Here is a 27,855-nt window from a genome sequence, read left to right on the forward strand (position 1 = left end):
CTTCTCATAGGCAGTGATTAGGTCCTCTCAATTATTCTTCCTAAATGTCTCTGGCCTTATCCACTTCTTCCTAACTCTGCTATCAGTTCAGGCCACCATTACCTGGGATTACTGCAATAGTATCTGGTTTTATACTTAACCCTCCAGCCATTTTCTACAGGGCAACTAGAGTCATCTTTCAAAAATCTAATCTGAACAGGTGATATTCCTGCTGAAAACTCCTTAATTGTTCTCAAGATAAAGATTTCCAAACATGGCCTACAGACTCGTGTGCATCTGGCCAGTGTTTACCTTTTCAGCTTCTCTTCGCGCCCCATCATCTCTTCCCTTACATCACCCTCCATTCAAGTACAAGTACTCTATATGCAGTTCTCCAAATCTGCCAATGTCCTCTCTGGCCTCAGGGCCCCTGCACAAGCTGGTCCCTTAGAGGTTTGGGTGCCCTCCTTTGTAATCACCCAACACCCTGAGCACTGACCAGCCTCCCTGCATTTATACTCTTTCTAACTTCAGCAATGAGGCCTGGAGAAAAACCTTCATCCTACTCCTATGCTAGCACTTATCCCAATATCTGGCACGTAATAGGTATTCAATAATTATCTGCTGAATGAATAACTACACAATAATTTTCTGGTTTTTTAAAAAAACAAATTCCAAAGTCAATGAATGAAAGCCATTTCTATGTCATCTATATGAATTCAACAGTATTGTATAAAGTGGGCAATTAACCTAAATTTTTATTTTTATCTCTCTTTTGCGTCAAAACTATTAACAGTTTGGTTAAGTAAATAGAATTTACAAGTGTAGGCTCAGAATCATCAAAATGAAGGAAAAAATAGTGTATTTTATGTTCTCCTCTGCCTTTCAACTGTAAGACCAATTCATTTCCAACTGTTGAGTACCTTTTGATACAAAACACGGAACGTATGAAAGCAGCCAAGCAAACATGGATATCACAGAGGCAGAGCCTGAAGGAAAGTGGAGCGTGAAGAGCCGACATCGGACCATAGGAATGCAGGGACTTCAACAGAAAGGAAAGGCTGAGCGCAGCTCCTGCCCCGTCCAGGCTGAAGCTCAGCGCCACCAGTGCAGAAGTCATGATGCTGGGAGCATGAGAAAGAACGGGGGCATCTGTAGGGCCGTAAAAGCCTTTCTGGTTTATTTAACAAAGGGAGATAGAGGAAAGGGGAAGGAAACTCTCACTAAGCAACAAGACTAGGTGCTGGCCCTTCCGTACAGCATTTCCTTTATGCTTTACAACATGCACTATCCTCAGTTTACTGATGAAGAAACAGGGGTTTACTGTCCTGGTGACCTTATACTCAGGTCCAACTCAACTACATTTTTATTGAGCAACAAGCAAAACAAACTCTGCTCTCCTGAAAGCTTATGGTTTTGGGGGGAGTGAAGCACCCATACACAAATAATGTAATTTCTGATGCTGATACAATTATGGTGTATTAAAAAAAGTAAAATGGAGGGATGTGATAGAGGAAACAGGGAGGCCACTTAGACTGCAAGGTTCTCAGAGATAATTCAAAAGGTAACTTTGAGGAGGTACTTCTGCAGGGCTAAAGAAAATAGATTGAGTGAGTGTCTCGTCAAACGTTGAATGGAAGTCTCTAGAACTACCAGAAGAAAAAATTGCCATTCATTCCCTGATTATCAGCAGAGACAATCAGGTGAAAGGAAGTATAGCATTATCCTAGTCATAACCCAAAGCCATAGGTTAGTTACCAGATGGTGACTATTTCCACATGAACCAAGGGGCTGTTCAAGGCAATGGGCCGACCAAATTAATTTTTAGATCTCAAAGCACTTGATACACACCAGGGCACAGTAAACGACTGCTGAGTGAATATATGGAGGAAGGAAGAAAAAACATGTTGAAATGTCACTGTCATGGGTTAAACCCCTACTCAGGCCAAGTGGCTTCACTTCGCCCCACCCCACCCCACCCCTAGTCTTAATCACAAGAAGCAGGTGAGGGAAGTCAGATTAGTGTAAATCCACGAACAATACTGTACTAGGAAACAATCAGTATATGCTGCCCCTCTCCCTAACCAATGGCCAGAAACCCCATCTTTAAATCACAAGTTCCACTTAAGGAAAATCTAATATCCAAATGATGACTAAAAATTAATAAGGGGTAATTATTTGGCTTCCTTAAAAAGGGGTTCTCCTAATGTTCAGGATACTTCCGTACCAGGGTACTTGTTCTAACTACCGCACAAATAGAACCAAGTGGTGAAGACCTCTTTATCTGAGTATCTCCCTTGCTAGGCTGGTACTCCTTGAGGGTGGGGACAAAGTACATTCATCTGTGTTGTCGTTACAGAAGGTCAATGACTATAGTGAGTTATAAAAATTAAATTCCTCCAAAACTTTTCAGCCACGGGGCAGTTGGGTAGAGTAAGGCCCACCCCTTCCTACTGTTATCTGCTTGGCCTGCTCTGCAGAACCTGAAGGTCTCATCATCACATATCACTCTTTCAGGGTCTCTTGTAGAGTTGAAGAGCTGGAAAAGCCTTGGAAGTCTCTGCTTCAAGTTTTAGAAGTTTGTTTTGAAGGACTGTCCTCGTGGCGATAGAGAATCACGAATGGCTATGGAAAGCACAACAACAGAGTTGAGTTTGCACCATCTATCAAAGACGGCAATGCGTCCTTTCTGGCACCCAGACGGAAGGGCTGCAAAACGCTTTAAAAATAAGAAACCACTTCTGACAGATAAACACCATCAATTTTTGTGATGTTTCAGTAAAATCTTAATAATGAATCTGTGACATTTCTTTCTGAGACAGGGTAGCAAGGATTGTTAATAATGACATTACTATAACATCACAAGTAGAGCCAGCATAAGGAAATATATTGGGGGGGGGGGCATTAGTAAGGATTATACTCATTTTCTCCAGTAAGACACTTCCTCTGCACAGGCCGTCTCGTTTTAAAAAGTAAAGCTACAACATGTAAGTTATAATATCCCTGAGTTTTGCTCTTCATAACATCAGTTACATCTCTAAAGTTTTTAAAGCTTCCTTTCACACTACCAACAGAAAGGAAACTTCAACAAAAGGCACAAATGAAACACTATCCATCTGCACACTGATTTATTACTCATTTTTATTTGCTTCTGAATTACCCTAGTTTTGGTGTGCCATAGGATTGTCTCTGCAGGAACTTGGATCCAAAATGGCAGCTGAGCTTCTGAAACTCACCAGAGCCATAACGCTAACATACGTGAAACCAAGTCCTATTTACTTCGCTTTCCAACCTGTCTAGGAGAAAAGAATATTTATAAAAATGTTTCAAAGACTCAGATGGTATTCTGCTAACGTTCATTCTATCATTCTTCTTGCCTAAGAGAGCAGGCACCCTGCTTCTGCCTCCTCCGCTCTGCAAACCGAATTAACCTGCTATTCACATGTTTACACAGTCCACAAAAACAGACTAATGGCAAAACATGGAAAGCCTAGGTTTTTCTCACTCTTCTTCTGTAAAGCCAACTTAGGAAACGGGCATAAAATGAATCATCTAACAAGTAAAGCCCCAAATACGCGCTTTCATTTTCAGAAAAAACAACAACAAAAATGAGAGCTCTAATTTTCCTTAGGTCCACCACAAAGCAACACTCCTTATCACTATGGTAATTTCTATGTCTTTTCCTTTAAATTCAAGATGTAAAAAAATTTTTACAGACAAATTTGTTCCAGACTACCTTTAATGTAATGTTTCCAATCCCTCTTACACAAAAGCTGAACTTATTATCACCAAAAAATTTACATTGAATTTAAACCATCACTTCTCTACTTATTTCCATTACTAGTATAATAACATTAATTTTGGAAAAATAATTAAATCCTTCTCTTTAGAGACAGAGGACTTAATAATTATCTTTATGTATTCAAATAGCAAGTCTTTTTGTTAAATTAGCGTGAAAGTCCCTTCATCTGCACACAATTGGCCCAAAGAAACAGGCCATTTTCAGCACAAGAGGCCAATCCATTTTAACAGTGAATAAAGCTTTTGAAAGCACTACACACCCTCTTCCAGACTGTCAAATTTTCAAAATAGTCCAGCATTTTTTTATTTTTTTAACACTTTCAGGCCCAGCAAGCATCTTATAATTAGATTAATTAAAAAAGAAACAACGACAAAAATAACTGCTCCCTTCTAATCAAAATTATTCCATTTATGCTTAATTAGCTTTAATCCAAGTCTACATATTTAATGATGAGGATATGACAATTCGACTTATTTGCATATTTTAAATGCCTTTTCTAAACTATACTTTGTAACAGATTTAGAAGAACGGTCTCTTTCTCATGCCAATATGCCACAGCATAAATCAGGATACAAATTAGGGGGGAAAAAAAAGAAAAGAAAACAAGGCCTCTCAGAGCCAGGGATGTGCTGAGGGGGTGGGGTAATTTACTCAGGGGTGGGGGCAATCTCCCCGCCACATCACAAACTACATCCTTTCAGCCCACCAGACCGAGAGGCATTACATCACACTCTCACAATGATAGGGGGAGGTGGCTCTGAGAAAGCAAGTTTTCAGCTTTCTTCCCTCCCTGCTCCCAGGCTTTCTAGAATCCTGCATTAGGAGTAATGGAATTTAACTTCAGGGCACTGCACAGTTCCAGGGGCAACATACATACACACACAGCTACTTATTCATGTGACCCTAAATGACCACTTCACAATGGATACATGGGCAAAACAGGCAACCACGCACACAGATGCTGAATTTATGCTGAAAAGCCAGGTTCATCTGCATAAAATTAAACAAAAATTGTAAACCATGAGAAATGGTGAAGGCCAATCTACAGGGAGACACTGATAAAGAAATAATTCCTAATCGGGGCGAATAGCTGTTTATATCTTTAAAACACCATGTTTACAAGATAGTCATACCATTTGGTTCAAACCACGATCAAAATAAAAGCGCATCTGGCTGCACATTTGAGAACACACACAGAGACCCAGTGCAAACGAGCGCGCGCAGGCAGGAGAGGGGTGATCCACACACTGCTTGGGAGGGTTTCAAGCAGGGGAATCTACAAACCTCAAACCTCCTGGTGTTCGCTCGCCCCCAGCCTAATGTTTAAAATGTATCAGGTCTTATTTTAGGTTTTACATCTCTCTAGGAAGGATGGCCTACCTTTTAAAAAAGAAGAAAAAAAAAAAAGGCTTTCCGTGGTAGTGCTTGCCCTCCCAGATCCTTTGTCGGCCTTAGCAGCCGAAAGAATGCAAACCCATTTATATTTATGCAAATTTTTGCAGCAGATTTAAGGGGGCAGGGAGAGGTCTGTGTTTTTTAAAAGCCTCTTTCTAAATATCAAATTTCCAATTACTCGCAGTTTCATTTATTTGCAAAACAGAAACGATGATGAAAATCTGCATATACATTAAAAGTGCAATTAAATCACTTCAAAATTTAAATATTTTACCAAGGCTTTTCCATTTCTAAAATGCCGAACCAAAAGTACATCACGGGTCTGATTTACAGATTCACGAAATGTCTGAAGCCAATCTCCATGCTAGACAAATGTCGATTTGCAACACGACCAGTGAAAACGGTTAGACAAGATCCATATAAATCAATTGGTTTTAAAAAATCGAAAATATTTACCAACCTCATAAAGTGCAGCAGTGCTTAAATCCAGCAAATTGAGGCATACAAGGTAGAAATGGAAATGAAAAAAGGTCCAAAAAATGATTTCTTTTTGTCTATCTGTTTTTTTGTATTTTAAATATTCAGAAACCAGCAGAGACTCTGTCGGCCATTTTGGCTTGAACTAACTCTCTCACTCACTCTCCCTCTTGCTCTCTCTCTCCCCCTCTGTCTCTAAAGGAAGCAGCTTTTTGTGACCTTCAAATAGAGGCGGATCATGTGACTTCGGGTAGGTTTGTCAATCAGGAAAGGGGCGGGAGCTGGGGAATGAAACCGCCTTAAAGGGAAAGCGGCCCTTTTCCACTCACTCTCGTTTGTGAAATGCTGTTATCTCATACTCTCCGCCTACACACACTGAATGTGAAAGTGGCAACAGCATAAGGGTAACAGATGAACAAAATATAAAAACCTTTATTGGTTTATAGAAATATGTTCAGCGCTAACGATTCTTGCAGATCCTGGAGCTTGGCTCGCTTGCTACAGTTATTCTCTAGATGTTTGGGCAAGCACAGGCTGGCAAACTGCTCTTTAAAAGGGGGCTTAAATAACACCTTCCCTAAACAAGCGACTTTGGTTTTTAAAGATTAAGGTGAAATATAGGGCACAACTGATCTCTAACAAGCTCCTAAAATGAATAGGAAAAGACTGAAAGGAAATACACCAAAGTATAAACTGTGAATGGCAATTCAGAGAGGTTAAGTGACTTATCCCAGATCACGCAGCTAGTCAGCTGCAGAACAGGGACTGGTTTCCCAATTGAACTCCACATTTATTGTTCTGGGTCTATGTGTCTTTGGTACCTCCTCCCCCACCCCAAATAAAAACTGTACTACAGCACAACAAACTGAGTTCCTCTAGGCTAGGTCAGATGTGAGTCATCTTTAATCCCCTCCCCCACCTGAGGAAGTAGCTGGGCTGCTAACTCGGGGTAAGCCCTACATTCGAAACCTCCCTGGCCTCCCCCATCCCTGTCCCTTCTCACTATAGCATCTCAATTTCTACCCACCTAAGAAACCCATGCTGGGTTTGCATGTCTAGCCGTGGGGCTACCAGGCGTGTGATTTTAGTTAGGTAAATCCCTTTACCTCCCTGGGCCTCAGGCTTTTCATTGGTGGAATGGAAAGCCTGGGTATCACTAGATGATATCTTTGGTTCCTTTCAGCTCTAAAACTCTGCGCTTGGCTTCTTTCCTTTAGCAGTTCTGTTCTTATCCTCGCCATCACAAAAGTCAGTCGTTACCCCAGGAAAGCTTTCTCTGACCCTCCCAGTCTAGACCAGGCCTTCCTGTTCAACTCTCCCACAACGTCCTTTACTACTTCTTCAGAGTACTGGTCATAAGTGCAATTTATTATTTGTGAAAGAATCTGCTTACCGTCGGTCTTCCCCAGTATGTCTAAGGACAAACATCCCATCTTCCTTCATTGCTGTGTGAGGCCCCACACCAAGCCCCACATAGTAAGTTAATAAATGAATGAATTAATCACTTGGACCTCCATTTAGAAGTGCTGGGCTGAACAGGAGGAAATCTGCCACCCAAATATAAGCAATGAAAGTCACAGTTTCTAGAAACTTGCCTCCAACTACTTGTTTTAAGGATTGCTTGAAGAAATAAAGTAAAATGATAGAAAGCAGACAAAAGTACCCTGTGATTACCAGACTCCGTCTGTCCTTATAAACCAGAAAAGGTGAGATTCCACATGGGGTTCTGCCAAATGCAGGAGGCTGACCTAGTGTCATCCGACATGCCAGCCCACAGGAACCGATGGATTCCTTAAACTCAGGATTTCTTGAAAAGGAACCTACGAACCCTTTCTAAATCCCACAAGTTTGTCATCCCGGCTTCTGGGTCTTTAAACAGTCTCCCTACTTTGCTTTTTCCACTCTGACAGAAGAACAGGAAACGAGCTGTTTCAGGGCAGGCAGAGGCCAATGCCTAGACAATCCGGCAGCTTGAATATTTATGGCGTAAAAAGCTTCCACTGTCTTTAGACAACCCTGAGTGGAGTAAGAGCCAGGACCTGGACTGACAATTGAGATGTAGGCAAAAGCAGGAAACTCCTAGGATGGAAATTTTGAATATTTAGTCTATTTTTATCCTTCCAATACCTTCCAGATGAGTTACGGAAAGCTTACTTACGTGGAGCATGCTCAACATGTTAAAATGCATGGAGATTGTACAAACTGCCTTGTTTTAATTTGCGATGGACACAATTTCTTTAAAAAACTGAATTTTGCTAAGTGTCCATTCCCCAATGCAGAATATTATTGTGTAAATGTGCATATGCGTTACCTTGTAAGTGTTAAATAACAAGCTACCCGAAAAGTCAGAAAACATAAACACGTTTTATGACAAAATATTAGTTCTATTTTCAAATAAAATAATCGATATTTTTTCTTCAACCTCCAGATGTCTATTTTTCGTGAGATACTTCTAAACTTAGAGCAATTAGTCCAGTTGTCCATCTAAAAGAAACAAGTGCAATAAATATGCTATTTCTCCTATATTTCCAGACATTCTGGACTCTGCAATATATTTATTGTACTTTTTTCACATTAACAATTAAATAGTGTTGTAAATTATATTATTACAAAGTGAGGATACGAAGTAACAAGAGATGAGTTTACTTTTTTAAACAAACAAGGCAGTACTTAAATACTCAAATGAGGGGCCAGCCCAGTGGTGCAGCAGTTAAGTGCGACGTTCTGCTTCGGCGGCCCGGGGTTCGCCAGTTCAGATCCTGGGTGCGGACATGGCACCGCTTGGCAAGCCATGCTGTGGCAGGCGTCCCACATATAAAGTAGAGGAAGATGGGCACGGATGTTAGCTCAGGGCCAGTCTTTCTCAGCAAAAAGAGGAGGATTGGCAGTGGATGTTAGCTCAGGGTTAATCTTCCTCAAAAGAAAAAAAAGCCACTCAAATGAGTGTTATCTTTCAAAGTTGGTGCTTTTGGTAACAATATACTACTACTAAAATATTTTTATTAGAAAACAAGATTGAAAAATAATGACTAAAAAGTCTAGAAAACAAGTAACAAACCCAAAAAAGAAATTAATAATGATAGAAGCATAAAGTAATAGTCAAAAAAAGAGTAGACTGAATCAGTAAAACCAAAAACTTTTTTGTTTTAAAAGATAAAAGTAGATAATCTTTTGGAAAATCTGATCAATTAAAAAGAGGGAGAAGTCATAAGTTAAGATTAGGGCTGAGAAAGGGGACATTATATAGATTTGGAGAGGATTTTTTAAAATTGTAAGAGAATTACACGTAACTTTATGTCAATAAACTTAAAGATTAAATAAAATGGATGAGAGTCAAGGAAAACAAAAATTACCAAAATCAACTCAAAAAAAGTTATGAAAATAAGAACAAAAACCCATAGCAGAAATTTGTAAGATATTCAAAGAGCTGGCCACTAAAACTACATCAGGCACAAATGGTTTTCTGGGTGAATTCTACCAAATTTATATCAAACAGACAATTTCCATTTTATCCCTACTATTCCCAAACTTATGGAAATAAAAGGGAAAGCTTCCTAATTTCTTCTATGAAGCTGCCCATATTCCTAATATCCATCTGAATTAAGATGGTACAAAAAATAAAACTATAGATCAATCTTCACTTGGTGAAGAATTTAGAATTTTTAAGATTTTAGCAGTTTTAAGAGAATAATTCATTATGAGTATGTAGGGTTTATACCAACAAGGCAAGGATGGTTAAATTACAAAATCTACTAACATAACTCTTCATTTGTTCAACAAATTGTACTAATTGCTTTTTATGTGTCCGGCTCTGAGCTAGGTGCTGAGGGTACAGCAGTAAACCAGAGAGGAAAGGCTCCTGTCCACATGGAGCCAACATCCTCAGGAGAGAAGGAAATCACTGAGAAGGAAATAGTTTGGTGGGATCTGGAATAACTGAAGGAGGTTCACTTCAGATAAGGTGGTTAGAGAAGGCTTTTCTCAGGAGGGACATTTAAGCTGAGATGAAAAGCAACTGCTTGAGTGTTCAAAGAACAAGAGGGATGATCAGGAGGCTAGACCATGTGAGCAGGGGAGAGAGGTATGAGATGGACCTGAGGCAGTAGGAGCTGGATCATACTGGGACTTGCAGGCCACGGTAAGGATTTTATTTTACAAGCAGTGCAAAGTCACAGAAGAATTTTAAAGCACGAGAGTGAATGGTGCCATTTTATCCATTACTCTTTCTCCACTTAATACCTAGGGTCCATAGAAGCTTTTCGGGGGCCTAGGAAAATGTTTGGGACCTGAAAAAATATATCTACAAATCCAAAATACAAAAAATAAAATTATAACCATAAAAATTAATAATGCTTAAATGTCCTCAAAACATAACAACCCAGCTATTTCATTCACTGTTAAATTTAGCATTTATAAAATTTTCATATATTTGGGGCCGCCCTGTGGCTGAGTGGTTGAGTTCGTGTGCTCCACTTTGGCAGTCCAGGGTTTTGCCAGTTTGGATCCTGGGCCTGGACATGGCACCGCTCATGAAGCCATGCTGAGGTGGTGTCCCACATGCCACAACTAGAGGGACCCACAACTAAAAATATACAACTATGTACCGGGGGGCTTTGGGGAGAAAAAGGAAAAATAAAATCTTTAAAAAAAAATTTTTTTTTCATATATTTGAAAACAATTCTCACTTTGCAAAAATTCCTAAATATGTTAACTGTTAAGGAATCTTAGGTAATTATAAATTAAGTCAGTTATTTGTAGCCAAAAAATTTCAGAAGTAAAATTATTAAATTCTTTTAAGATGTGATAGCAAAAATGAACAAAACCACATATTTAATATGGGATGTGGGTACCTTTGACTATGTCTCCTATAAAGTGGGACAAAGTCTCCAAAACCTCCCAAAGTAAGTATTCCAAGGATCCATGGTGGTCTTACAACCACTTTGGGAGAAACAGGTTCAGATTTATATTTTCAAAAGCTCATCCTGGCTTCTATACGGAGAATCCACTACAAGGACCAAGAGGAGAAGCAGAGAGACAAGCTGGAAGGCGATCACAGCCATCAAAGTGAGGGTCGCCTTGACCAGGCAGGGGTGGTAGAGGTGGAGGAAACTACACAATGTATTTTGAAGGTAGAATTGATTCTATTATAAGATAACTGGTTGTTGTCAAGAATGCAACCTGTGACCATGAAATACAGTAAGACCAATTGACTTTCAAAAATAAGACTCCAAACTCTGGACTCACCATTCATTCATGCAGACAAGAGACATTTTTTGAGCTTCTACTATGAATTAGATACCGTGCTAGAACCAGGCCCAGGGGGATACAAAGATGATTGTTAACACCTTGAAGGACAGAGACATGTAAATCCATAATTAAAATATAGCATGGTAAGTGCCATTATTAATGTATAAATAGAGATGTAAGATAGTTATGCTATAGGAATACAAAGGACTAACTGCTGGGAGAGTCAGAAAAGATGTCACAGGGGAGGTGAGATTTTAAACTGAGTCTTAAAGAATGAGTAAGAGTTCATCATGTAGAGAACATAAGAAAGGCAAAGGCTTTTCTAAGTCTTATCAACTTCAACATGACCAAACAATGGCGATGAGGAAGGCCGATGAATAAATGTGAGAGCTTTTTCCAGGATTCTTACCCCAACAAAGTCAGAAGGTGGAAATAGTAGCCAAACTACATGGGACTCTCCAATGCAATGAAAATAGAATGTCAGCACTTAGACTGTTATCACATTTAGAAATTAGAAAAGACCTTTTAGGGAACATAGAAAAGAAAGTTCTCTGAGGCCGGCCCAGTGGTGCAGCGGTTAAAAGCCCATGTTCTGCTTCGGCGGCCCAAGGTTCACTGGTTCAGATCCTGGGTGCGGACATGGCACTGCTTGGCAAGCCATGCTGTGGTAGGCGTCCCACATATAACGTAGAGGAAGATGGGCACGGATGTTAGCTGAGGGCCAGTCTTCCTCAGCAAAAAGAGGAGGATTGGCAGCAGATGTTAGCTCAGGGCTAATCTTCCTCAAAAAAAAAAGAAAGTTCTCAAATTCTTCTTTTTAAAAAAAATTTAATAAGCCTCTTTTCCTTTTTCTTTTTTTTGCTGGGAAAGATTTGCCCTGAGCTAACATCTGTTGCCAATCTTCCTCTCTCTTTTTTCTTTTTTTTCCCCTCCCCAAAGCCCCAGTACATAGTTGTATATTCTAGTTATAACTCCTTCTAGTTCTTCTATGTGAGCTGCTGCCACACAGCATGGCTACTGACAGACGAGCGGTGTAGTTCCACGCCCAGGAAACAAACTCAGGCCGTTGAAGCAAAGCGCACTGAACTTTAACCACTAGACCATCAGGGCTGGCTCTCAAATTCTTTAGAACCAGACTCAAAAATCAAATGTGCATTTGGATGAAGCTTTCCTTGATACTCCAGTTTGAGTCGGGTGTCTCCTCTGTGCTGCCTGGAACCCTGGACATACCTCTGTGGTAGCACCTTCATACCCTAATATCATTGTCACTCGTTTCCTTGGTGCTTCCTCCTCTAAACTATGAGCTTCTTAAGGGCAGAGTATGTGGCTTTTATTCTGGATCTGTCACACAGTAGGAATTCAATGAATTGGCTGAATAAAAGACCAAACAAATATGCAAAGGAATGAATAGATAAATACCAAGAACGTAGGTATTTATAGAGTGTACAAGAAGACAATACTTAAAATCCTGTAATTGGGAGATAAGGCATATACACAGGAAAGTCAACAAGAAAGTGTAAGATAAATTGTTTACTATACGGTTCCACGCTAACAGAGAAAGAGTTAAAAAACAGAGACACTACAGCTCAGTTGAGCTGGCCTTCAAAGGAAGGACAGGACCAGAATGGTCAAAACAGAGATGTTTCATTATGAAGCTAATGAAGCTGCAGCGCAGGACCCCTCGCTTTCACAGGGCTCCCCCAAAGCCTTAGGAGGGGTCCGAACACTATTCCCAAACGATCTCTGTCTCTTTTTTTTCTGTTGCAATGTATTTTTTTTCTTTTTTTACTGTGGTAAAATACACATAACATAAAATTTACCATCTTAACCATTTTTAAATGTACAGTTAAATCATGTTAAGTATATTCACATTGAGGTGAAACAGATCTCCAGAAATTTTTCATCTTGCAAATGTGAAATTCTACACCTACTAGGCAACAACTTCCCTTTTTCTCCTCTCCCCAGCCCCTGGTAACCACCATTCTACTTTCTGTTTATATAAATTTGACCACTTTAGATACCTCATATGAGTGGAATCATGCAGTATATATCTTTTTGTGACTAGCTTATTCCACTTGGCATAACGTTCTCAAGGTTCATCCATGTCACAGCATGTGACAGGGTTTCCTTCCTTTTTATGGCCAAATAATATTCCATTGTGTATATATATATACCACATCTTCACCCATTCACTCGCAGATGGACATGACTTACTTCTACCTCTTGGCTATTGCGACTAGTGCTGCTATGAATATGGGTGTGAAAATATTTCTTCAAGATCCTGTTTTCAATTCCTTGGGATACATACCCGCAAGGGGGATTGCTGGATGATGTGGCAGTTCTATTTTTAAGTTTTTGAGGAACCTCCATACTATTTTCCATAGCTGTTATGCCATTTCATAATCCTACCAACAGTGCACAAAGGTTTCAATTTCTCCACATCCTTGCCAACATCTGCTATTTTCTGTTTTTTGTTTTATTTTGATTGTAGCCATCCTAGTGGGTGTGAAGTGATGTTTCATTGTGGTTTTGATTTGCATTTCTTTAATGATGAGTAATGTTGAGCATCTTTTCATATGCTTGTTGGCCATTTATATATCATCTTTGGAGAAATGTCTATTCAAGTCCTTTGCCCATTTTTTAATCAGGTTATTTGATTTTTTTGTTGTTGAGGTGTAGTTCTTTATATACTCTGGATATTAATCTCTTTTTTTTTTTTTTTTTGAGGAAGATTAGCCCTGAGCTAACATCTGCCACCAATCCTCCTCTTTTTGCTGAGGACTACTGGCCCTGAGCTAACAACCATGCCCATCTTCCTCTACTTTATATGTGGGACGCCTGCCACAGCATGGCTTGCCAAGCAGTGCGTAGGTCTACAACCGGGATCTGACCCGGCGAACCCCGGGCTGCCGAAGTGGAATGTGTGAACTTCACCACTGGGCCGCCAGGCTGGACCCATATTAATCTCTTATCATATACATGATTTGCAAATATCTTCTCCCATTTTGTAGGTTGCCTTTTCACTCTATGGATTGTGTCCTTTGATGCACAAAAATTTTTAAGTTCGATGTAGTCCCATTTGTCTATTTTTGGTTTTTTGCCTATGCTTTTGGTGTCATATCCAAGAAACCACTGCCAAGTCCAATCTCATGAAGCTTTTCTCCTACGTTTTCTTCTAGGAATTTTATAGTTTTAGGTCTTAAGCTTAGGTCTTTAATCCATTTTGAGTTAATTTTTGTATATGGTATAAGAGAAGGGTTCAACTTCATTCTTTTGCAAGTGGGCATCAGTTTTCCTAACACTATTTGTTGAAAAGACTTTCCTTTCCCCATTGAGTGGTCTTGGCGCCCTTGTCAAAGATCATTTGACATTGCATGAGGGGATTTATTTCTGGGCTTTCTATTCTATTCCATTGGTCTGCTACACCAGTACCGCATTGTTTTGATTATCATAGCTTTGTAATATATTTTGAAATTAGGAATTGTTGAGTTCTCCTTTGGAACTTTGGTCAAATGACCCTTTATTTTTTATAAATAATGTCTGTGCAAAGACAAGATAGTTTTATCTCAATCTTAACCCAGATTATTAAAACCACAGCCTCCTTCACCTCAACTTTCTCCCCATCATTATTGCCTCTGTGTCAGTAAAGTTAGAGGGGCTGCAGGCATTTTGGGAATCCCTAAGGGGAAGGTTAAATTGGCAATATATTTATTTTGGGTTTAATGGAATATATTTATGTGGTTCTCAGTCCCTTCCATGTATGGTTGAGTTATTGTTAACCATCCTGTGTACAAAGATGTTACTGGGTCAGCTCACTCTGCATCATGACAGAAATGTGCAGGGCCAGGTCATATCATGATATAAAGGTGTCAATTCAAACAGTATTTCAGGGTAGTCAATATACAAGAAAAAATGAAGCCTTGAAATCTTATAGCTCATATATAAAAGACACTTGATAGAGGTTTTCCTAAAGTTGATAGCAATCTTACAAATTTATATGATGTTACTAAAAATGAATTGTGAGGCTGAAAGGAACTTTTCTAATGCGTCAATAATAAAAGCTGTATTTGGTCAACCATGCTATAGAAAACACTGAATTACCTCTCTATTCTATTTTTAGAAAATATCACAGAATTGTTGTAACACAAAAGGGTAATCAGAGTATGCAGCCAAAAAATGTAGGGAAAAAAGTTTTACAGTGATGTATTAGGCAGTGAATTAATACAAATATTACGCTATTTTTCTGAATTGTGCAGTATTTGTCAACTTGTGAAAAGTTGCCATTTTTGTGCTTTCTCCTCGTTGTAAATAAATATTCACTTTTGTATCTAATTTTGTATTTGAAATTGATTTTATTTTTCTTACAGAGCATTCCCACAAAACCTAGATTTGCTCCCGGTCAGAAAGGATCCTGTTTGCCTGAGTAAAGGCACGTGAGGGGGAAGGAAACCAGAAGTGCACAGAAGACCTTAAGGAGAGCCAGGGCAGGGGCAGGAAATGCCTCTGAACAGTAGAGCAAATATGCATGGGCAGACTAAAGGCATCTTACGGAGACCCTCAGAAGCCAAGAAAAAGTTCAGACTTGGATAGAAAGGCATCTTCTACAAAATGAACGATACTCAACAACTGCCTTACAGGCAGGGATGCTTAAGGAGAAGAGTAGTGATAAAATGGGGTCTGTTGGAATATAAAGACAGCACTGAATATAAAGTCGACAAGACATGTTATCAATTCACTTTTCTTCTGTTAATAACAAATAAAATATTCTGCGTTTAGGATTTTTAATAATCCCATTTCGGATTTTCAAAGTGAGTGTGTAGAACAGGGATTCCTAACAGTTGGTGGGAGCTTACTGGCATCTTCATTCATTCAATACATAATTATTGATGCCTTCTGTGTGCCAGGCACTTTTTAGGCAGTGACCAAGCCAAGAAAAGTCTCTCCTTGCAGAGCGGAAGATTTAGCATAAAGCCTTAACTGACCTTTTCGCTGCCTGCCATCACATGGTGCCTCCTCTTTACTACATTCTCCTCCTCTACTTAGCACAAACTTTGGTTCACAGAGATTCCTAGACGGAAGGGAAACCCAGGCAGAGTGCTCAGGACAGAAGTTGTGTCCATGCCCTCTAGTGATCGTAAAATTTTCGGGAAATAAACACCAGCTTCTCTTCATTAAACCAATGGAGAATCCTGCAGCGAAACATGTATTTCTTTCCCTATATTTACACAATGCTATGCATATCAAAACATTTTGCAAATATATAATAACAAAACATCTCCAAAAAAGAAGCTTAAAGCACCAATTTCAAGGAGCAGAACAGATACATCTTGCCTTTTAAGTAATGTTTTTCCATAAAGGCATATTATTTGTCCATAAGTAAAATATAAGGTAAATAAATAAGACTTCTAGTAAATCAACTGCAGTTTTCTGAGAGCATGATCTACCCTATTCACTGTTGTTTAAAGTCACCACCTTAGCCTATAACTAATAGCAACCCATATAGTTTGCAGTCACAATTATGAAACATGTATCTCCTAAAGTTACCCTTATTATAATTAATCCATGGTCCAGAAATCCAAGAAAAACCTCATAAAATAAAATTCAGAACTTATTTATTATAATTTTGAGACGCTTGGGAACAAAAGAAGTTTTCAGAAGATTAAATTTTTTAAGTAACTTCAATGCAAATTCGAAGATTTGTTAGCAGCTGAAAGTTTCGCAAAGATCTAGTACAAAACGTTTATGGTTAGACTCAAATTCCCAACAGCCAAAATTCCATGAGCATAACTATCATCTATTGAACTTCTTTGTGACATTTTCAAAATACTAATTAACTTGAAAATAAAACTCATTTCCTTTCTCCCAAAAACAATCTGAAAAGATTATATAGAAAAGCCAACAATTCTGATGTCCAGCTTACGCTGTGTAATAGTGATTGAGTTTACAGGGGGTTCAATTTGGTACTTCTTCTTCAGAAGTTTATTTCAACATGTACATTTTTAGTGGTTCAAAGGAAAAAAAACTGGTGAAAAACTGATGGCAGAATACAGAAAATAAAACGTTAAAAAAACCTTTCCTATGGCCATATACCAAGGTTTGTACTTTGAAGATAATTATCTATAAAATAAGCGATTTGGAAATATTCTCATTCTTTCTGTATTTAGGAAATGCTATAGAGCTGCCCAAAGTTTTTAAACAAGCACCCAAAAGAATGGTTCCCAAAGAGTTTAGTGTTAAATTGGGTAGTCAATACGAAACAAGGAATATCCTAATGAAAGGAATCCTTACTGGAGAGACGTGGGGAGGAGAAAACTTTAAAAGCGGCACTGCAGTATAAGACGAATCCGAGGAAGACAGAGCCGTAGGTTAAGGACTGAGAGCAAGAACAGAAATAAAGACAAGGAAAGGACAAACTGTTGGGACTTACGAAAGGTCTGTATAATTAATAATTCAGAAAAATTAGAAGGGCATTTTATAACTAGACATTTAAGTTGGGAAGAACGTAATTAGTAAGAAGAGAATTTAATCAAGACACCGGAGTTAAGACATTTAGAAAATAGCACCTCAAGCACAAAGCCAAATTACACAACTGGGTATGAAGAGCAGTGTCAACTCCGGAAATTACATTCTTCTCTCTGAATCCATACAAAACTGTCTTCAACACTTTGATCTCCTTACAGGTCTCCCATGCAAGCGCTGCCAAGATGCTCCCTTAGAAAGGGAGATCAAAAAAGACGGCACCCCAAGGGAGTAGAAATATAGGAATTGACACAATTAATTCTATCAACAATCCCTAAAAAGGAGATATTGTCTATAGGGCACATTATTAAAAGACATGTTTTGTTTCTTTAAATTTTAGTATGCTTTATTTAACACAACATATAGAAAAGATGATCCTTTCAATATAAAATCAATAAAAAAGTTATTAATTTTACACATTCTTTTTTTTGTACTAAGTCTTCGAAATCCAGGCTATATTTTGCATTGAAAGTACATTTCAATTTGGTTGCTAATTTTTTTGCTGTGGTAAAAAACACATAACATTAAATTTAACATCTTAACCATTTTTAAGTATAAAGTTCAATAGTGTTAAGTATATTTACATTGTTTTGCAACAAAACTCTGAAATGTTTTCATCTTGAAAATCTGAAACTCTACACCCATTAAATACTAGTTCCCTCTCTTCCCTCACCACAGCCCTAGGCAACCACCTTTCTACTGCCTGGTTCTATGATTTCGACTACATTAGATACTTCATCTGGGTGGAATCATACAGTATTTGTCCTCTATGACTGACTTATTTTGCTTAGCATAATGTCCTTCAGGTTAATCCACGGTGCAGCACGTGACAAGATTTCCTCCTTTTTTAAGGCTTCATAACATTGCATTGTATGTATCTACCACATTTGCCTTATCTATTCATCTGTCAGGGGACACTTGGGTTGCTTCTCCTCTTGGTTATTGTTAGTAATGCTACAATGAACATGGCTGTGCAAACAGTTCTTTGAGATCCTGCTTTAAGAGATTTGTTTTTAATGATGACCTTTCATAAAATGAAGCAAAAGAATTAAGAAAATTCAACCAGCAAAAATTTACTAGAAAAACGGAATCATTTTAGTAGGTTAAAGATAAATGTCTTAGAAGAATATGAGTAAACTTTAGCATGGAGATTTAAAGCTTAGACTTGTTTGTTTGTTACATTAAAAAAGAAGAAGAAGAAATGAAAAAGAGGCCAAACTCACTAATACACAAAAACTGATACTTAACTTCAAAATAATTTACAACAAATGGTCTGCCCATAAACTACAAGACTATCATTTATATTAAAATGAAACCAAATCAAAAGCCTGCCTGGGTAGAAACATTTTATCTGAAATGAGCTTTCAATAAGCAGAGTCAAACACAATCTATGAACAACTATCTGTTCATGCTTTTTGAAAAGCTGAAATAGTTTTATATTTACCCCTGTGTTAAACGTCTCATGTGATTAATATTGTGTAAGTTTAATGTAGTAATTATATGGCAATAAACTTAGCTTGTCTGACTTGCCGCAGTAGCTCATAAAGTGAATATCCTCAGAAAAAATGATTATATTATACTAATAGTAAATCAACCTTATTAAAAAGCAACAATACTAAAACAATACATATAGACAAAGTGTTTAAAGCTATCCACTCTACCAAATGTCACTCACACATACACCAGAACTCAGCGCAACTGATCTCAACAGTAATAGTTCAGCACAGATATTCCCAGTATGAAAGGTATGAAAGTCGATTATTTTTCAAGAAAGCTTTCTACACGCAGAGCTACCTTAATCTGCCTGTTAATAGAACTTAGTTCCATTGAAATAAACATCAGAGAAATAAAATAATTTTTTCAAGACTTCTAGAACCTATGGTAAAAACGTTAAATGAAGAAACAAGGAAAGTGGCACAGATCAGCTAACAAAATAATTTTAGACGTAAGCCTTATAAGAATTTGCTCTGCGACACTGAGCGAGTTCTATTAGCCCTGTGCTCCATCTACCTCCATAAGTGAACGAGGCTATTCACACAAGCTAACACCAATGAATGAGAACCATTTTGGAAACTAATTTGGAAAAAAAATTAAGTTAAATCTCTGCCTCACACCATACACAAAAATGAGTACCAGTTCAATTAAAGGGTTAAATATAAAAAAATAAAGCTGAAAAACTAAAAATATTTTATCATGTTAGGGTAGGGAAGAATTCCCTAAGCAAGCACAAAACATAGAAGCCATAAAGGCTCATCAATTTCACTCCATAAACATTGAAAAGGTTTATTAGTATTTAAAATTTTTTAAAAATCTTTTTATTTCTGTTGCTTCACACCAAAGAACACAGCACTCAATGTTAAAAGATAAGGACCGGGAGAAAATAATTAAAACATTTCAACAGACAAAGGTTAATATTAACACTTTATAAAGGGCTCCTACAAAGCTTTCAAAACAGACAATCCAATGAAAAATGGGAATAACATGTAATTAGGTGGTACACAAAATAAAAATCAATGGCCTATAAACTAACAAAAGATACTCCATCTCATTAGTAAGCAGAAAGGTGCAAATTAAAACAATGAAATATTAGAGTTGCAAAAAATTAAAGATAAAAAATGTTACTGTCATCAAAGCTGTGGAGAAATGGGCACTCTCATGCGCTGTTGATGGAAATGAACACTATTGATATAGCTTTTCTGGAAGGTAATTTGATAGCAGCTACCTCCATGTAAAAAACACATGCCCATGAAGTGAAAAGCTCTGCCTCTAGATATCTATTTTAGAAACAAACACCTGTGTATAAAGATATAAGAATAAGGATATTCAATAAAATATTATTTGTAATAATCAAAGAAGTGAAAGCCACCAAAATATCTATTAGAGAAGAATTACAGTACATCCATTCAACAGAATGCTCTGCAGATGTTTAAAAGAACAAAGTAGACTGCAAAAGATGTCAAATTAAAAAAGTGAATCTCAGGGCCCAGCCCCGTGGCCGAGTGGTTAAGTTCACACGCTCTGCTGTGGTGGCTCAGGTTTCGCTGGTTCGGATCCTGGGCGCAGACATGGCACCACTCATTAGGCCATGCTGAGGTGGCGTCCCACATGCCACAACTAGAAGGACCCACAACTAAAATATACAACTATGTAATGGGGGGACTTGGGGAGAAAAAGCAGAAAAAAAGGCGAATCTCAGAATTATGTTAGGAAAAAACCTATTTAGTTGTTGTTTTAAAATATACAGAAATGAGGGCCAGCCCAGTGGCACAGCAGTTAAGTTCGCAAGTTCTGCTTTGGTGGCCCCGGATTTGCCAGTTCAGATCCAAGTGTGGACCTATGTACCGCTGGGCAAGCCATGCTGTGGCAGGTGTCCCACATACAAAGTAGAGGAAGATGGGCACGGATGTCAGCTCAGGGCCAATTTTCTTCAGCAAAAAGAGGAGGATTGGTGACAGATGTTAGCTCAAGGTTAATCCTCCTCAAAAAAAAAAAAGGAAAAATATATACAGAAATGTGTAGGAAGATTAGGAGGGGAAGGAGGGTAAAGAAGCGTCTCACTTTTACTTCTAAATTCACTTTAGAATGTTTTCTGACAATCATGTATTACTTTTATCGTTAAAAAAATAAAAGAATAAGTGGGAATTTCATAAATCATTCAGCAATGTGTCACTTCCAGAATCTAAAATGTAATATTCAATTCCTAGATCTACTAACCAGGATTCAATCATCCTTTGCCAACGGCAGTTCTGAGATACAAATTTTTTTTTAATCTTTTTATTTCTGTTGTCTCACACCAAAGAACATAGCACCTTTGCTCCTCACTCCCACAGAAGAGTGGGCAGGTCTCCAGGAGGAACGCCTAGTGAGCAGATTCATTTCTGCTTTATCATTTCAGTATATGATAGCAGACGAAGCCCGGAAACAAAAACAAAAACAAAAACAGGACAGGATTCATCCGTGAAAAGGCAGTATGAGGCTTGTGAAACAAACCAAAGGAGAACGGCGAGGATACAACACAGGACAGTTCAGGAACACTGGGGCTGTTTGAAGCTCTCTAAAAGAGGTACAGTTCACATAACATAAAACTTGTGGGAGTCTGCCCCAGCAATGTTTCCTTAATGGCTAAAGAAGCCGATCGAGGATAGGGGTTACTGGAGCAGGTTTTTAAAGATAAAGACTGGTTTGTTTGGGAAATGGATACCCTCCAGAGAACAGAACTTTCATCTGTGTTTTAAAAATAGGCTTAATGCCATTTTCATTGTTTCCCCCATCTCCCTCTTATCCATGAGACTTTGATCTTGACAACTGTAGTTTTGCTAACCACAGTACTTTTCAGGAACATAGCTCCCAAGGTTGGCAAAGGATTGGGATTCAAGAGATATTATAAAACACTTTAAAGTCAGAAAAATCCTGGTTCAAATTTTAACTTCCACTTGAAGCTGCATTACCATGGGCCAGTATGGGATCTCTGAATAAAATGGAGACACTGTAATAAGTGGAAATAACTCACACAGCATGTAAGAAAAGTATTCTGTGCACAGAAAACCCTAGTCAGATGGGAGGTATGATATGATTTTTATATTATAAGACCTTTGACCAGAGCGAGGGGGTGGGGGAGTAGGCATAGGGCGGGGAGAAGCACCTGAAGTGTTCCTGTAATTCCACTGGGACTAGACGTTTGGCATTCTAACTTGCTAAAGCTGAATTGATTCCATCAGCCCTGCAGAATATAAGTGCATTTGACAGAATACAGCAAAGTTAGGATTTATATTGTAAGCTATTTTTAAAACTGCCTGGTTAGCAAATTAAACCAGCTGTGAAAATATCCTGGTTTCCATTCACAACAAATACAAGACAAACATTCTCCTTTAATGAACCTGGCCTCGTGGCAGCATAGCATATTCTGCATAATTCATTCCTAAGGGTTTCAGAGACCTAATTTTCATAATACACACCAAAACTAAACTATTTTCTAGGAAGGAAAAAAAAGATGAGAGAAAGGAGTTTCTCTCTACAGATTTTCGGTAAATTCCATGAATCACTGTCCCATTCAACTTAGGAGACTACTGTCTGAATAAAAAATAGCAGTTATGTCAGTACTTTAAGCCAGTCCTAACTGTTTTTCCTTTAAAAGGGCATATGAAACACCAGTCTGCTCTGCAACACAATTTTTCAAGTTCTGTGACAGAGGGAGGAAAAAAATCTACTCGCTGCCACCAAAAAACTACTCCCAATTTCAGATTTAAGACTTATCACTCTTTAAGAAGTCAGGGGAGAGATCCTGAATTATTTAGAACGTTGGCTAAGTTATATTATTTATAATTCCTGTTCCTTTAGGGAAACAATTTGTTATTTAAACAAAGATCAGAAGTATAAATAACTAAAAGGAGTAGAATTTCAGGAAGCACTATTCAAATAAATGCACACTTGGAGAGCAGGGAAACAGTCTATTAATTTAGTTCACTTCATAAAGACACTGCTAAGAAAAGGATATACCATTTTACACTTTCTTTGGAAATCAACCAGGCTGAATTAGTTCCATTTAGACCATCCTGAGCCTTAAAGCCTTTGCTAAAGCGTAACATAAATTTTGATTAGTCAAGCGTGAAAAACTACAAAGCCAACTTTCTTGTCCCTCCAGTTAGTCTGTCTATAAATAGAAGCAATGCATTAACAGCCACCAAAGCAACTGGTGAGTTCCACAATGTGCCCAACATATACATCCCCTGCAAACACGCTCTCAGCATGTTTAACCAAAGTGCTTCTGAAGATGTGTAATGAGACCCCTTTTTAAATACACTGTGACTCACTGTTTGCTTTCTTCACCAGGAGGTGGAGTCTTGCCATGCCCTTCCATTACAAAATCCTCCTGTTCCACCTGCAAAGGCAAGCACCACAGGTCAGCATAAGTCAGTAACTAAGATGTGGCTCGCTCCACAGTGCCAGGGCCTTACCCTTGCAGAACTGCATGGCCATTTCACTATAGTGCCTAGCACAGAACCCCGGGCCAATGGTTTTCTCTCCACGTTTAAGGCATCTCTCCTTGGGTGACTAGATTTGCAGAATAAAAAGGGAAGAAGCATGTTGATTTGCAACTCATATAACTGTGACAAAGAATTAGCATTCAGAATATGATAAAGAATTGCTATGATTTGATAAGAAAAAGACAATCTACCGGAAAAATTTACAAAACAACTGAGTAGAAATTTCATTGGAGAGGATGCATAAATGGTCCTAAACGTATGAAAAGATGTCCAATCTCATGTTAATCAGGAAAACCACAAAGAAATACCATTCCACAACTACCAGGTTGGCTAAAATTAAATAGTTGGGCAATACCAAGTGTTGACAAGGATGCAGAACAATAGCAACTTTCATCCCTTCCTGGTGGGAGGGAAAATTGGTACCACTACTTTTAAAAAATTTGCCATTATCTAGCAGACTTGAATGTGTATTTACTGATAAACTAGTGGTTACACTTCTAGGTATGCAGCCTAAACTTTTGCACAGACAAAAAATTATTTTTAATAGCATTATTTTTAACAGAAAAAAATACAGCAACAAACAAAAATCAACAGTAAAATAGATAAATAGGCTATGGTATTTTCAGCCAACAGAATATTATACTACATGAAAATGAATGAGCTACAGCAACACCCTCAACCTGGATGAGTTACAAAAGCACAACATTGGGGGAAAGAGCAAGTCACAAAAATATACAGTGTAATTCTATTAACACAAAGCTCAAATATATACGTTTTAAAACCACGTGTGTGTGTATATATATAGACATACACATCTATATATGGTTTGTAAAACTATAAAGAAAAGGGAATGACCATTACAAAATTTAGGCTAGTGAATGTCTTAGGGAGGGAGGGCATTTGATCAGGAGGCGGCACATGGGGGGTTCCGGGGTCTGGTTATCTTCTATTCTGGGCCTATGTAGAAGGTATATGAGTGTTTGTTTTACAATTATTCTTTTAACTGTATAATTATGTCTTTTAACTGTTTTCTTTCCTCTTGTATATGTTCGGTTTATTTCTCAATATAAATTTTCAAAGGGGGAAAAAAGCATTTTACTATTCCAGATGGTTTATTGATCAATAAATAGTGGAGACAGAGCTACCTCCACAAACGGGGACTGTCTAGTCCTACAAAAACTCCTCCAAAAGGCATAATTTTCAAAAACTAAACAGATGTATTCAAGGAGTAGATAGGACTATTCCCAACTCTGAAAAATACAGTCCATTTCTTACAGGACCTAATAATCTGGAAGACAGACAACGGCAACATACATACACACTGTAACGAAACCCAAATAAAACGGAAGGCTTTCCAGCTCTGCCATCCTCCCCACGGTCTTCATTTCTCAGAAATACTAGAGAAGATGGGATCGTACTCAGAGGCTAAGTTTCAAAAAGTACAGAAAAATTGAGAGGTTTGCTTTATTTCCATTACAAAGAGAAACTCGAGCAAGTGTAAGCAAGAATAATAAAAGACACACTGCATAGTGAAATTCAAACCAGGATTTGACTTTTCCTCTCTTATGGACTTCCTGAGTCTGCAGCCTACAGAGCTTTGCCAAGCAGAGGGAGGATTCTCCCATCCTAAATTTACACAGTCATCTAAAACCTCTAGAAGAAAAAACAGGGTTACAGACTTGCAGAGGGAAACTTATGAGGCTATCTTGATCTGGGTTGTGGTTACAGAAGTGTACACATACGTGAAAAAAAATCACTGAGCTGTGCATTTTATGCACTTATCTGTACGAATGTTATGCCTTAATTAGAAAAACAAGTGACAAATTGTTTAAATTTACTGAGTTCCTTGGAATCTCAAGCCTAAATTATTTGCTCAAAGACAAGAATGACTATTCTCCCACCTATATATATTATGAAATTTTCTTGATTCTTTATCTTTAAAAGTCCTGTCCAATTAAAGAGCTCTAAATTGTGGACCTCAGCCACTGCTTGCTATTTAAAAAAAAAAAAAAAGGCTTATCTATAATCAATTTCTAATTAGCACAATGAAAGCTATGCCACCGGTATTTCAAATACCAGCAGGGTCACCCCATGGTGGACAGGTTTCAGGGGAGCTTCCAGACTAAGACAGACCCGGAAGAAGGACCTGGCCACCCACTTCCAAAAAAATTGGCCATGAGAACCCTATGAATAGCAGCAGAGCATTGTCTGACACAGCGCTGGAAGGGGAGAGGATGGCACAGAAAGACTGGGTAGGGTTCCGCTCTGCCGTACACAGGGTTGCTAGCAGTCAGAATCAACTCAACTGGCACCAACGAAAAAATTAGCACAATAGTGATGAGAAGTAATAATCAAAAAGTCCACAACTTCAACAACCTCCCCTACATTCGCTTCCAAATCTTTAACTACCCCACGTTTTGCCTAATAGTCTTCTTCACTTGGATGGCCCAATAGGTCCAAAATGAAACATCATCTTTGTCCTCAAATTTCCTCTCCTTTTTATATCCCCTATCTCTGTGACTGGTACCATCATTCACTAAGCTCCTCAAACAGGCAACCGATAATTTCAAATAAACCTATAAACTTCAAATTCCTACTCATTCCTATAAATGCCAATTAAAATGCTTTTCCCCAGGAGACACCATCTCCTTCACCAAGGTTCACACCTTTCCTCCATCATCTCAGAAGGCAATAAAAATGGTCCAGAAAGATCATTGCTCCTTATTCTCACTTTCTGTTTTTCTCAAGTCCCCTTCTGGTCCTTTCACATCCTTATTTCTTTTTTCTACAAATTTCTTGAATACTTTTGGACTTAATTTGATGGTCTCCACCACTCCCCTTTCCCTTGACCTAATTTTCAGGGGTTTCAATAATTTTATTCATAAAACTTAAACCATATCCTCACCTTTCTCCGACTACCATTCCTTCACTCAACAAATATTTACTGAGCACATATCACAGGCCAGGTGCTGTGCTGAGATAATGGTGAAGAAGACAGTCTTTGCCCTCAGAAAACTTACAGATTAGTGGGAAAGACAAAAACTAGACAATTACAATACAGTGTGAGAGTGCAATCAAAGAACAGGAAGGGCACTTCACTCAATCTAGAGGAATCAGAAGCTCTAGAGCTATCTTAGGCAGGTGACCCATCTCCTTCCTACTTTAGCTAGGAAAGGCGCAGGACCCAGGGCTGGCCTCACCATCAGTCTGTACCGCTCCACACTGACGTCCGTGAACTCCAAATCCGACTCAGAGTACAAGCGCCTCCTCCACTCCCTCCCTCCATTTGAACCTGTCAGGAGTCCTCATGTAACTCGAGTTCTCCAGGTCTTCTGTTTCCTCAGAGTCCACTCAGAGCCTCGTCTGACAGGCGTTTCTGTGAATTTTCTCCTTAATGTTCTAGATTTGCTCACCACCAACCTGTTTGCAGAACATTCCTGTCTTGCCAATGCCTTCTCTTTTTCTCTTCTGCTCCTGGAGAGCAGAGCATGGCTGGAGAAAGTTACAAAACTGGTTCTTTTACAAACATAGGCCAGTTAACTTCTACTCGGTGCTGACGTTCCAGCACCTCTGAGTAGAAGGCCCTTCTTCACCCTGTTTTTCTGGTGAACTTCTCGACCTTCAAAGACTGGTTCAAAGTTACCTCTTCTAGGAAGCATTTTCTGACGTCTCCTGGCACTTCTTCCTCCCCTTCCAAGGTGCTCTTTCCCATTACCCAGCGAGGCTCAGCCATCAGCTGTGGTCCTTCATTCACTCACTTCCCCCCTGCTGGTGAGCCGAGGAAGGAAAACAACATAATCTTTGTCTTTATCCCAGAATCAAACACAGCCCTTCTTAGTGGTCATTCATTCATTCAGCACGCCTTCTGAATGCCTTCTACGCGCTAAGCACTGCATTGCATGACTAAGTGAACGTCTGACCTAGTACACCCATTCCTCACTCATTTATCCTACTTTTCCTCTTCTCCTCAAAGACTCCAGACCCATCCCTTAGGCATCCTTCCTAGTCCCTCCTTTCTGAAGATGACAATGCCTATGATTACCTCGAGAGCCTATCTCACACCACGCCCCTCACTTTTTCTCCTCATGTCTATATTATAAACCTGCATCTTCCCCCATTTTTTTGCCCTCTCTACTGCTCTGCAAGGCTAACCTCAGCCCCTGCATTCTAAACTCATGACCTGCACTGCACCGCCTCCTCCAGGACCCTACTATCTAAGGACTCTTCCTTCTCCCAGTCCCGTAAATCTATCCCCTCAACACACAATGTTTTTGGGGGGGTGAGGAATAATGGCCCTGAGCTCACGTCTGTGCTCATCTTCCTCTATTTTGTATGTGGGTCACCGCCACAACACAGCTGGATGAGTGGTTTAGGTCTGTGCCTGGCATCCGAACCTGTAAACCCCAGGCCACCAAAGCAGAGCATGCCGAACTAAACCTCCGCACCACTGGG

The 27,855-nt window shown here is 38.8% G+C and overlaps 1 protein-coding gene across 12 annotated transcripts in view; it reads right to left on the bottom strand.

The window, feature by feature from the left end:
- The window catches only part of TNRC6B (trinucleotide repeat containing adaptor 6B), a 241,005-nt gene that overhangs the window by 118,298 nt on the left and 94,852 nt on the right, over positions 1-27,855 (bottom strand). For 11 of the 12 annotated variants that reach the window (XM_044779371.2, XM_044779373.2, XM_044779379.2 and 8 more), the window contains one exon: positions 23,230-23,297. In XM_044779371.2, the coding sequence (XP_044635306.1) occupies positions 23,230-23,297 (68 nt within the window). Of the gene's footprint in view, positions 1-5,636; positions 5,852-23,229; positions 23,298-27,855 lie in introns of those variants that run through there. The other variant, XM_044779411.2, reaches the window with a different exon arrangement.

Source organism: Equus asinus, chromosome 4, assembly GCF_041296235.1.
Source record: "Equus asinus isolate D_3611 breed Donkey chromosome 4, EquAss-T2T_v2, whole genome shotgun sequence".
Lineage (NCBI taxonomy): Eukaryota > Metazoa > Chordata > Mammalia > Perissodactyla > Equidae > Equus > Equus asinus.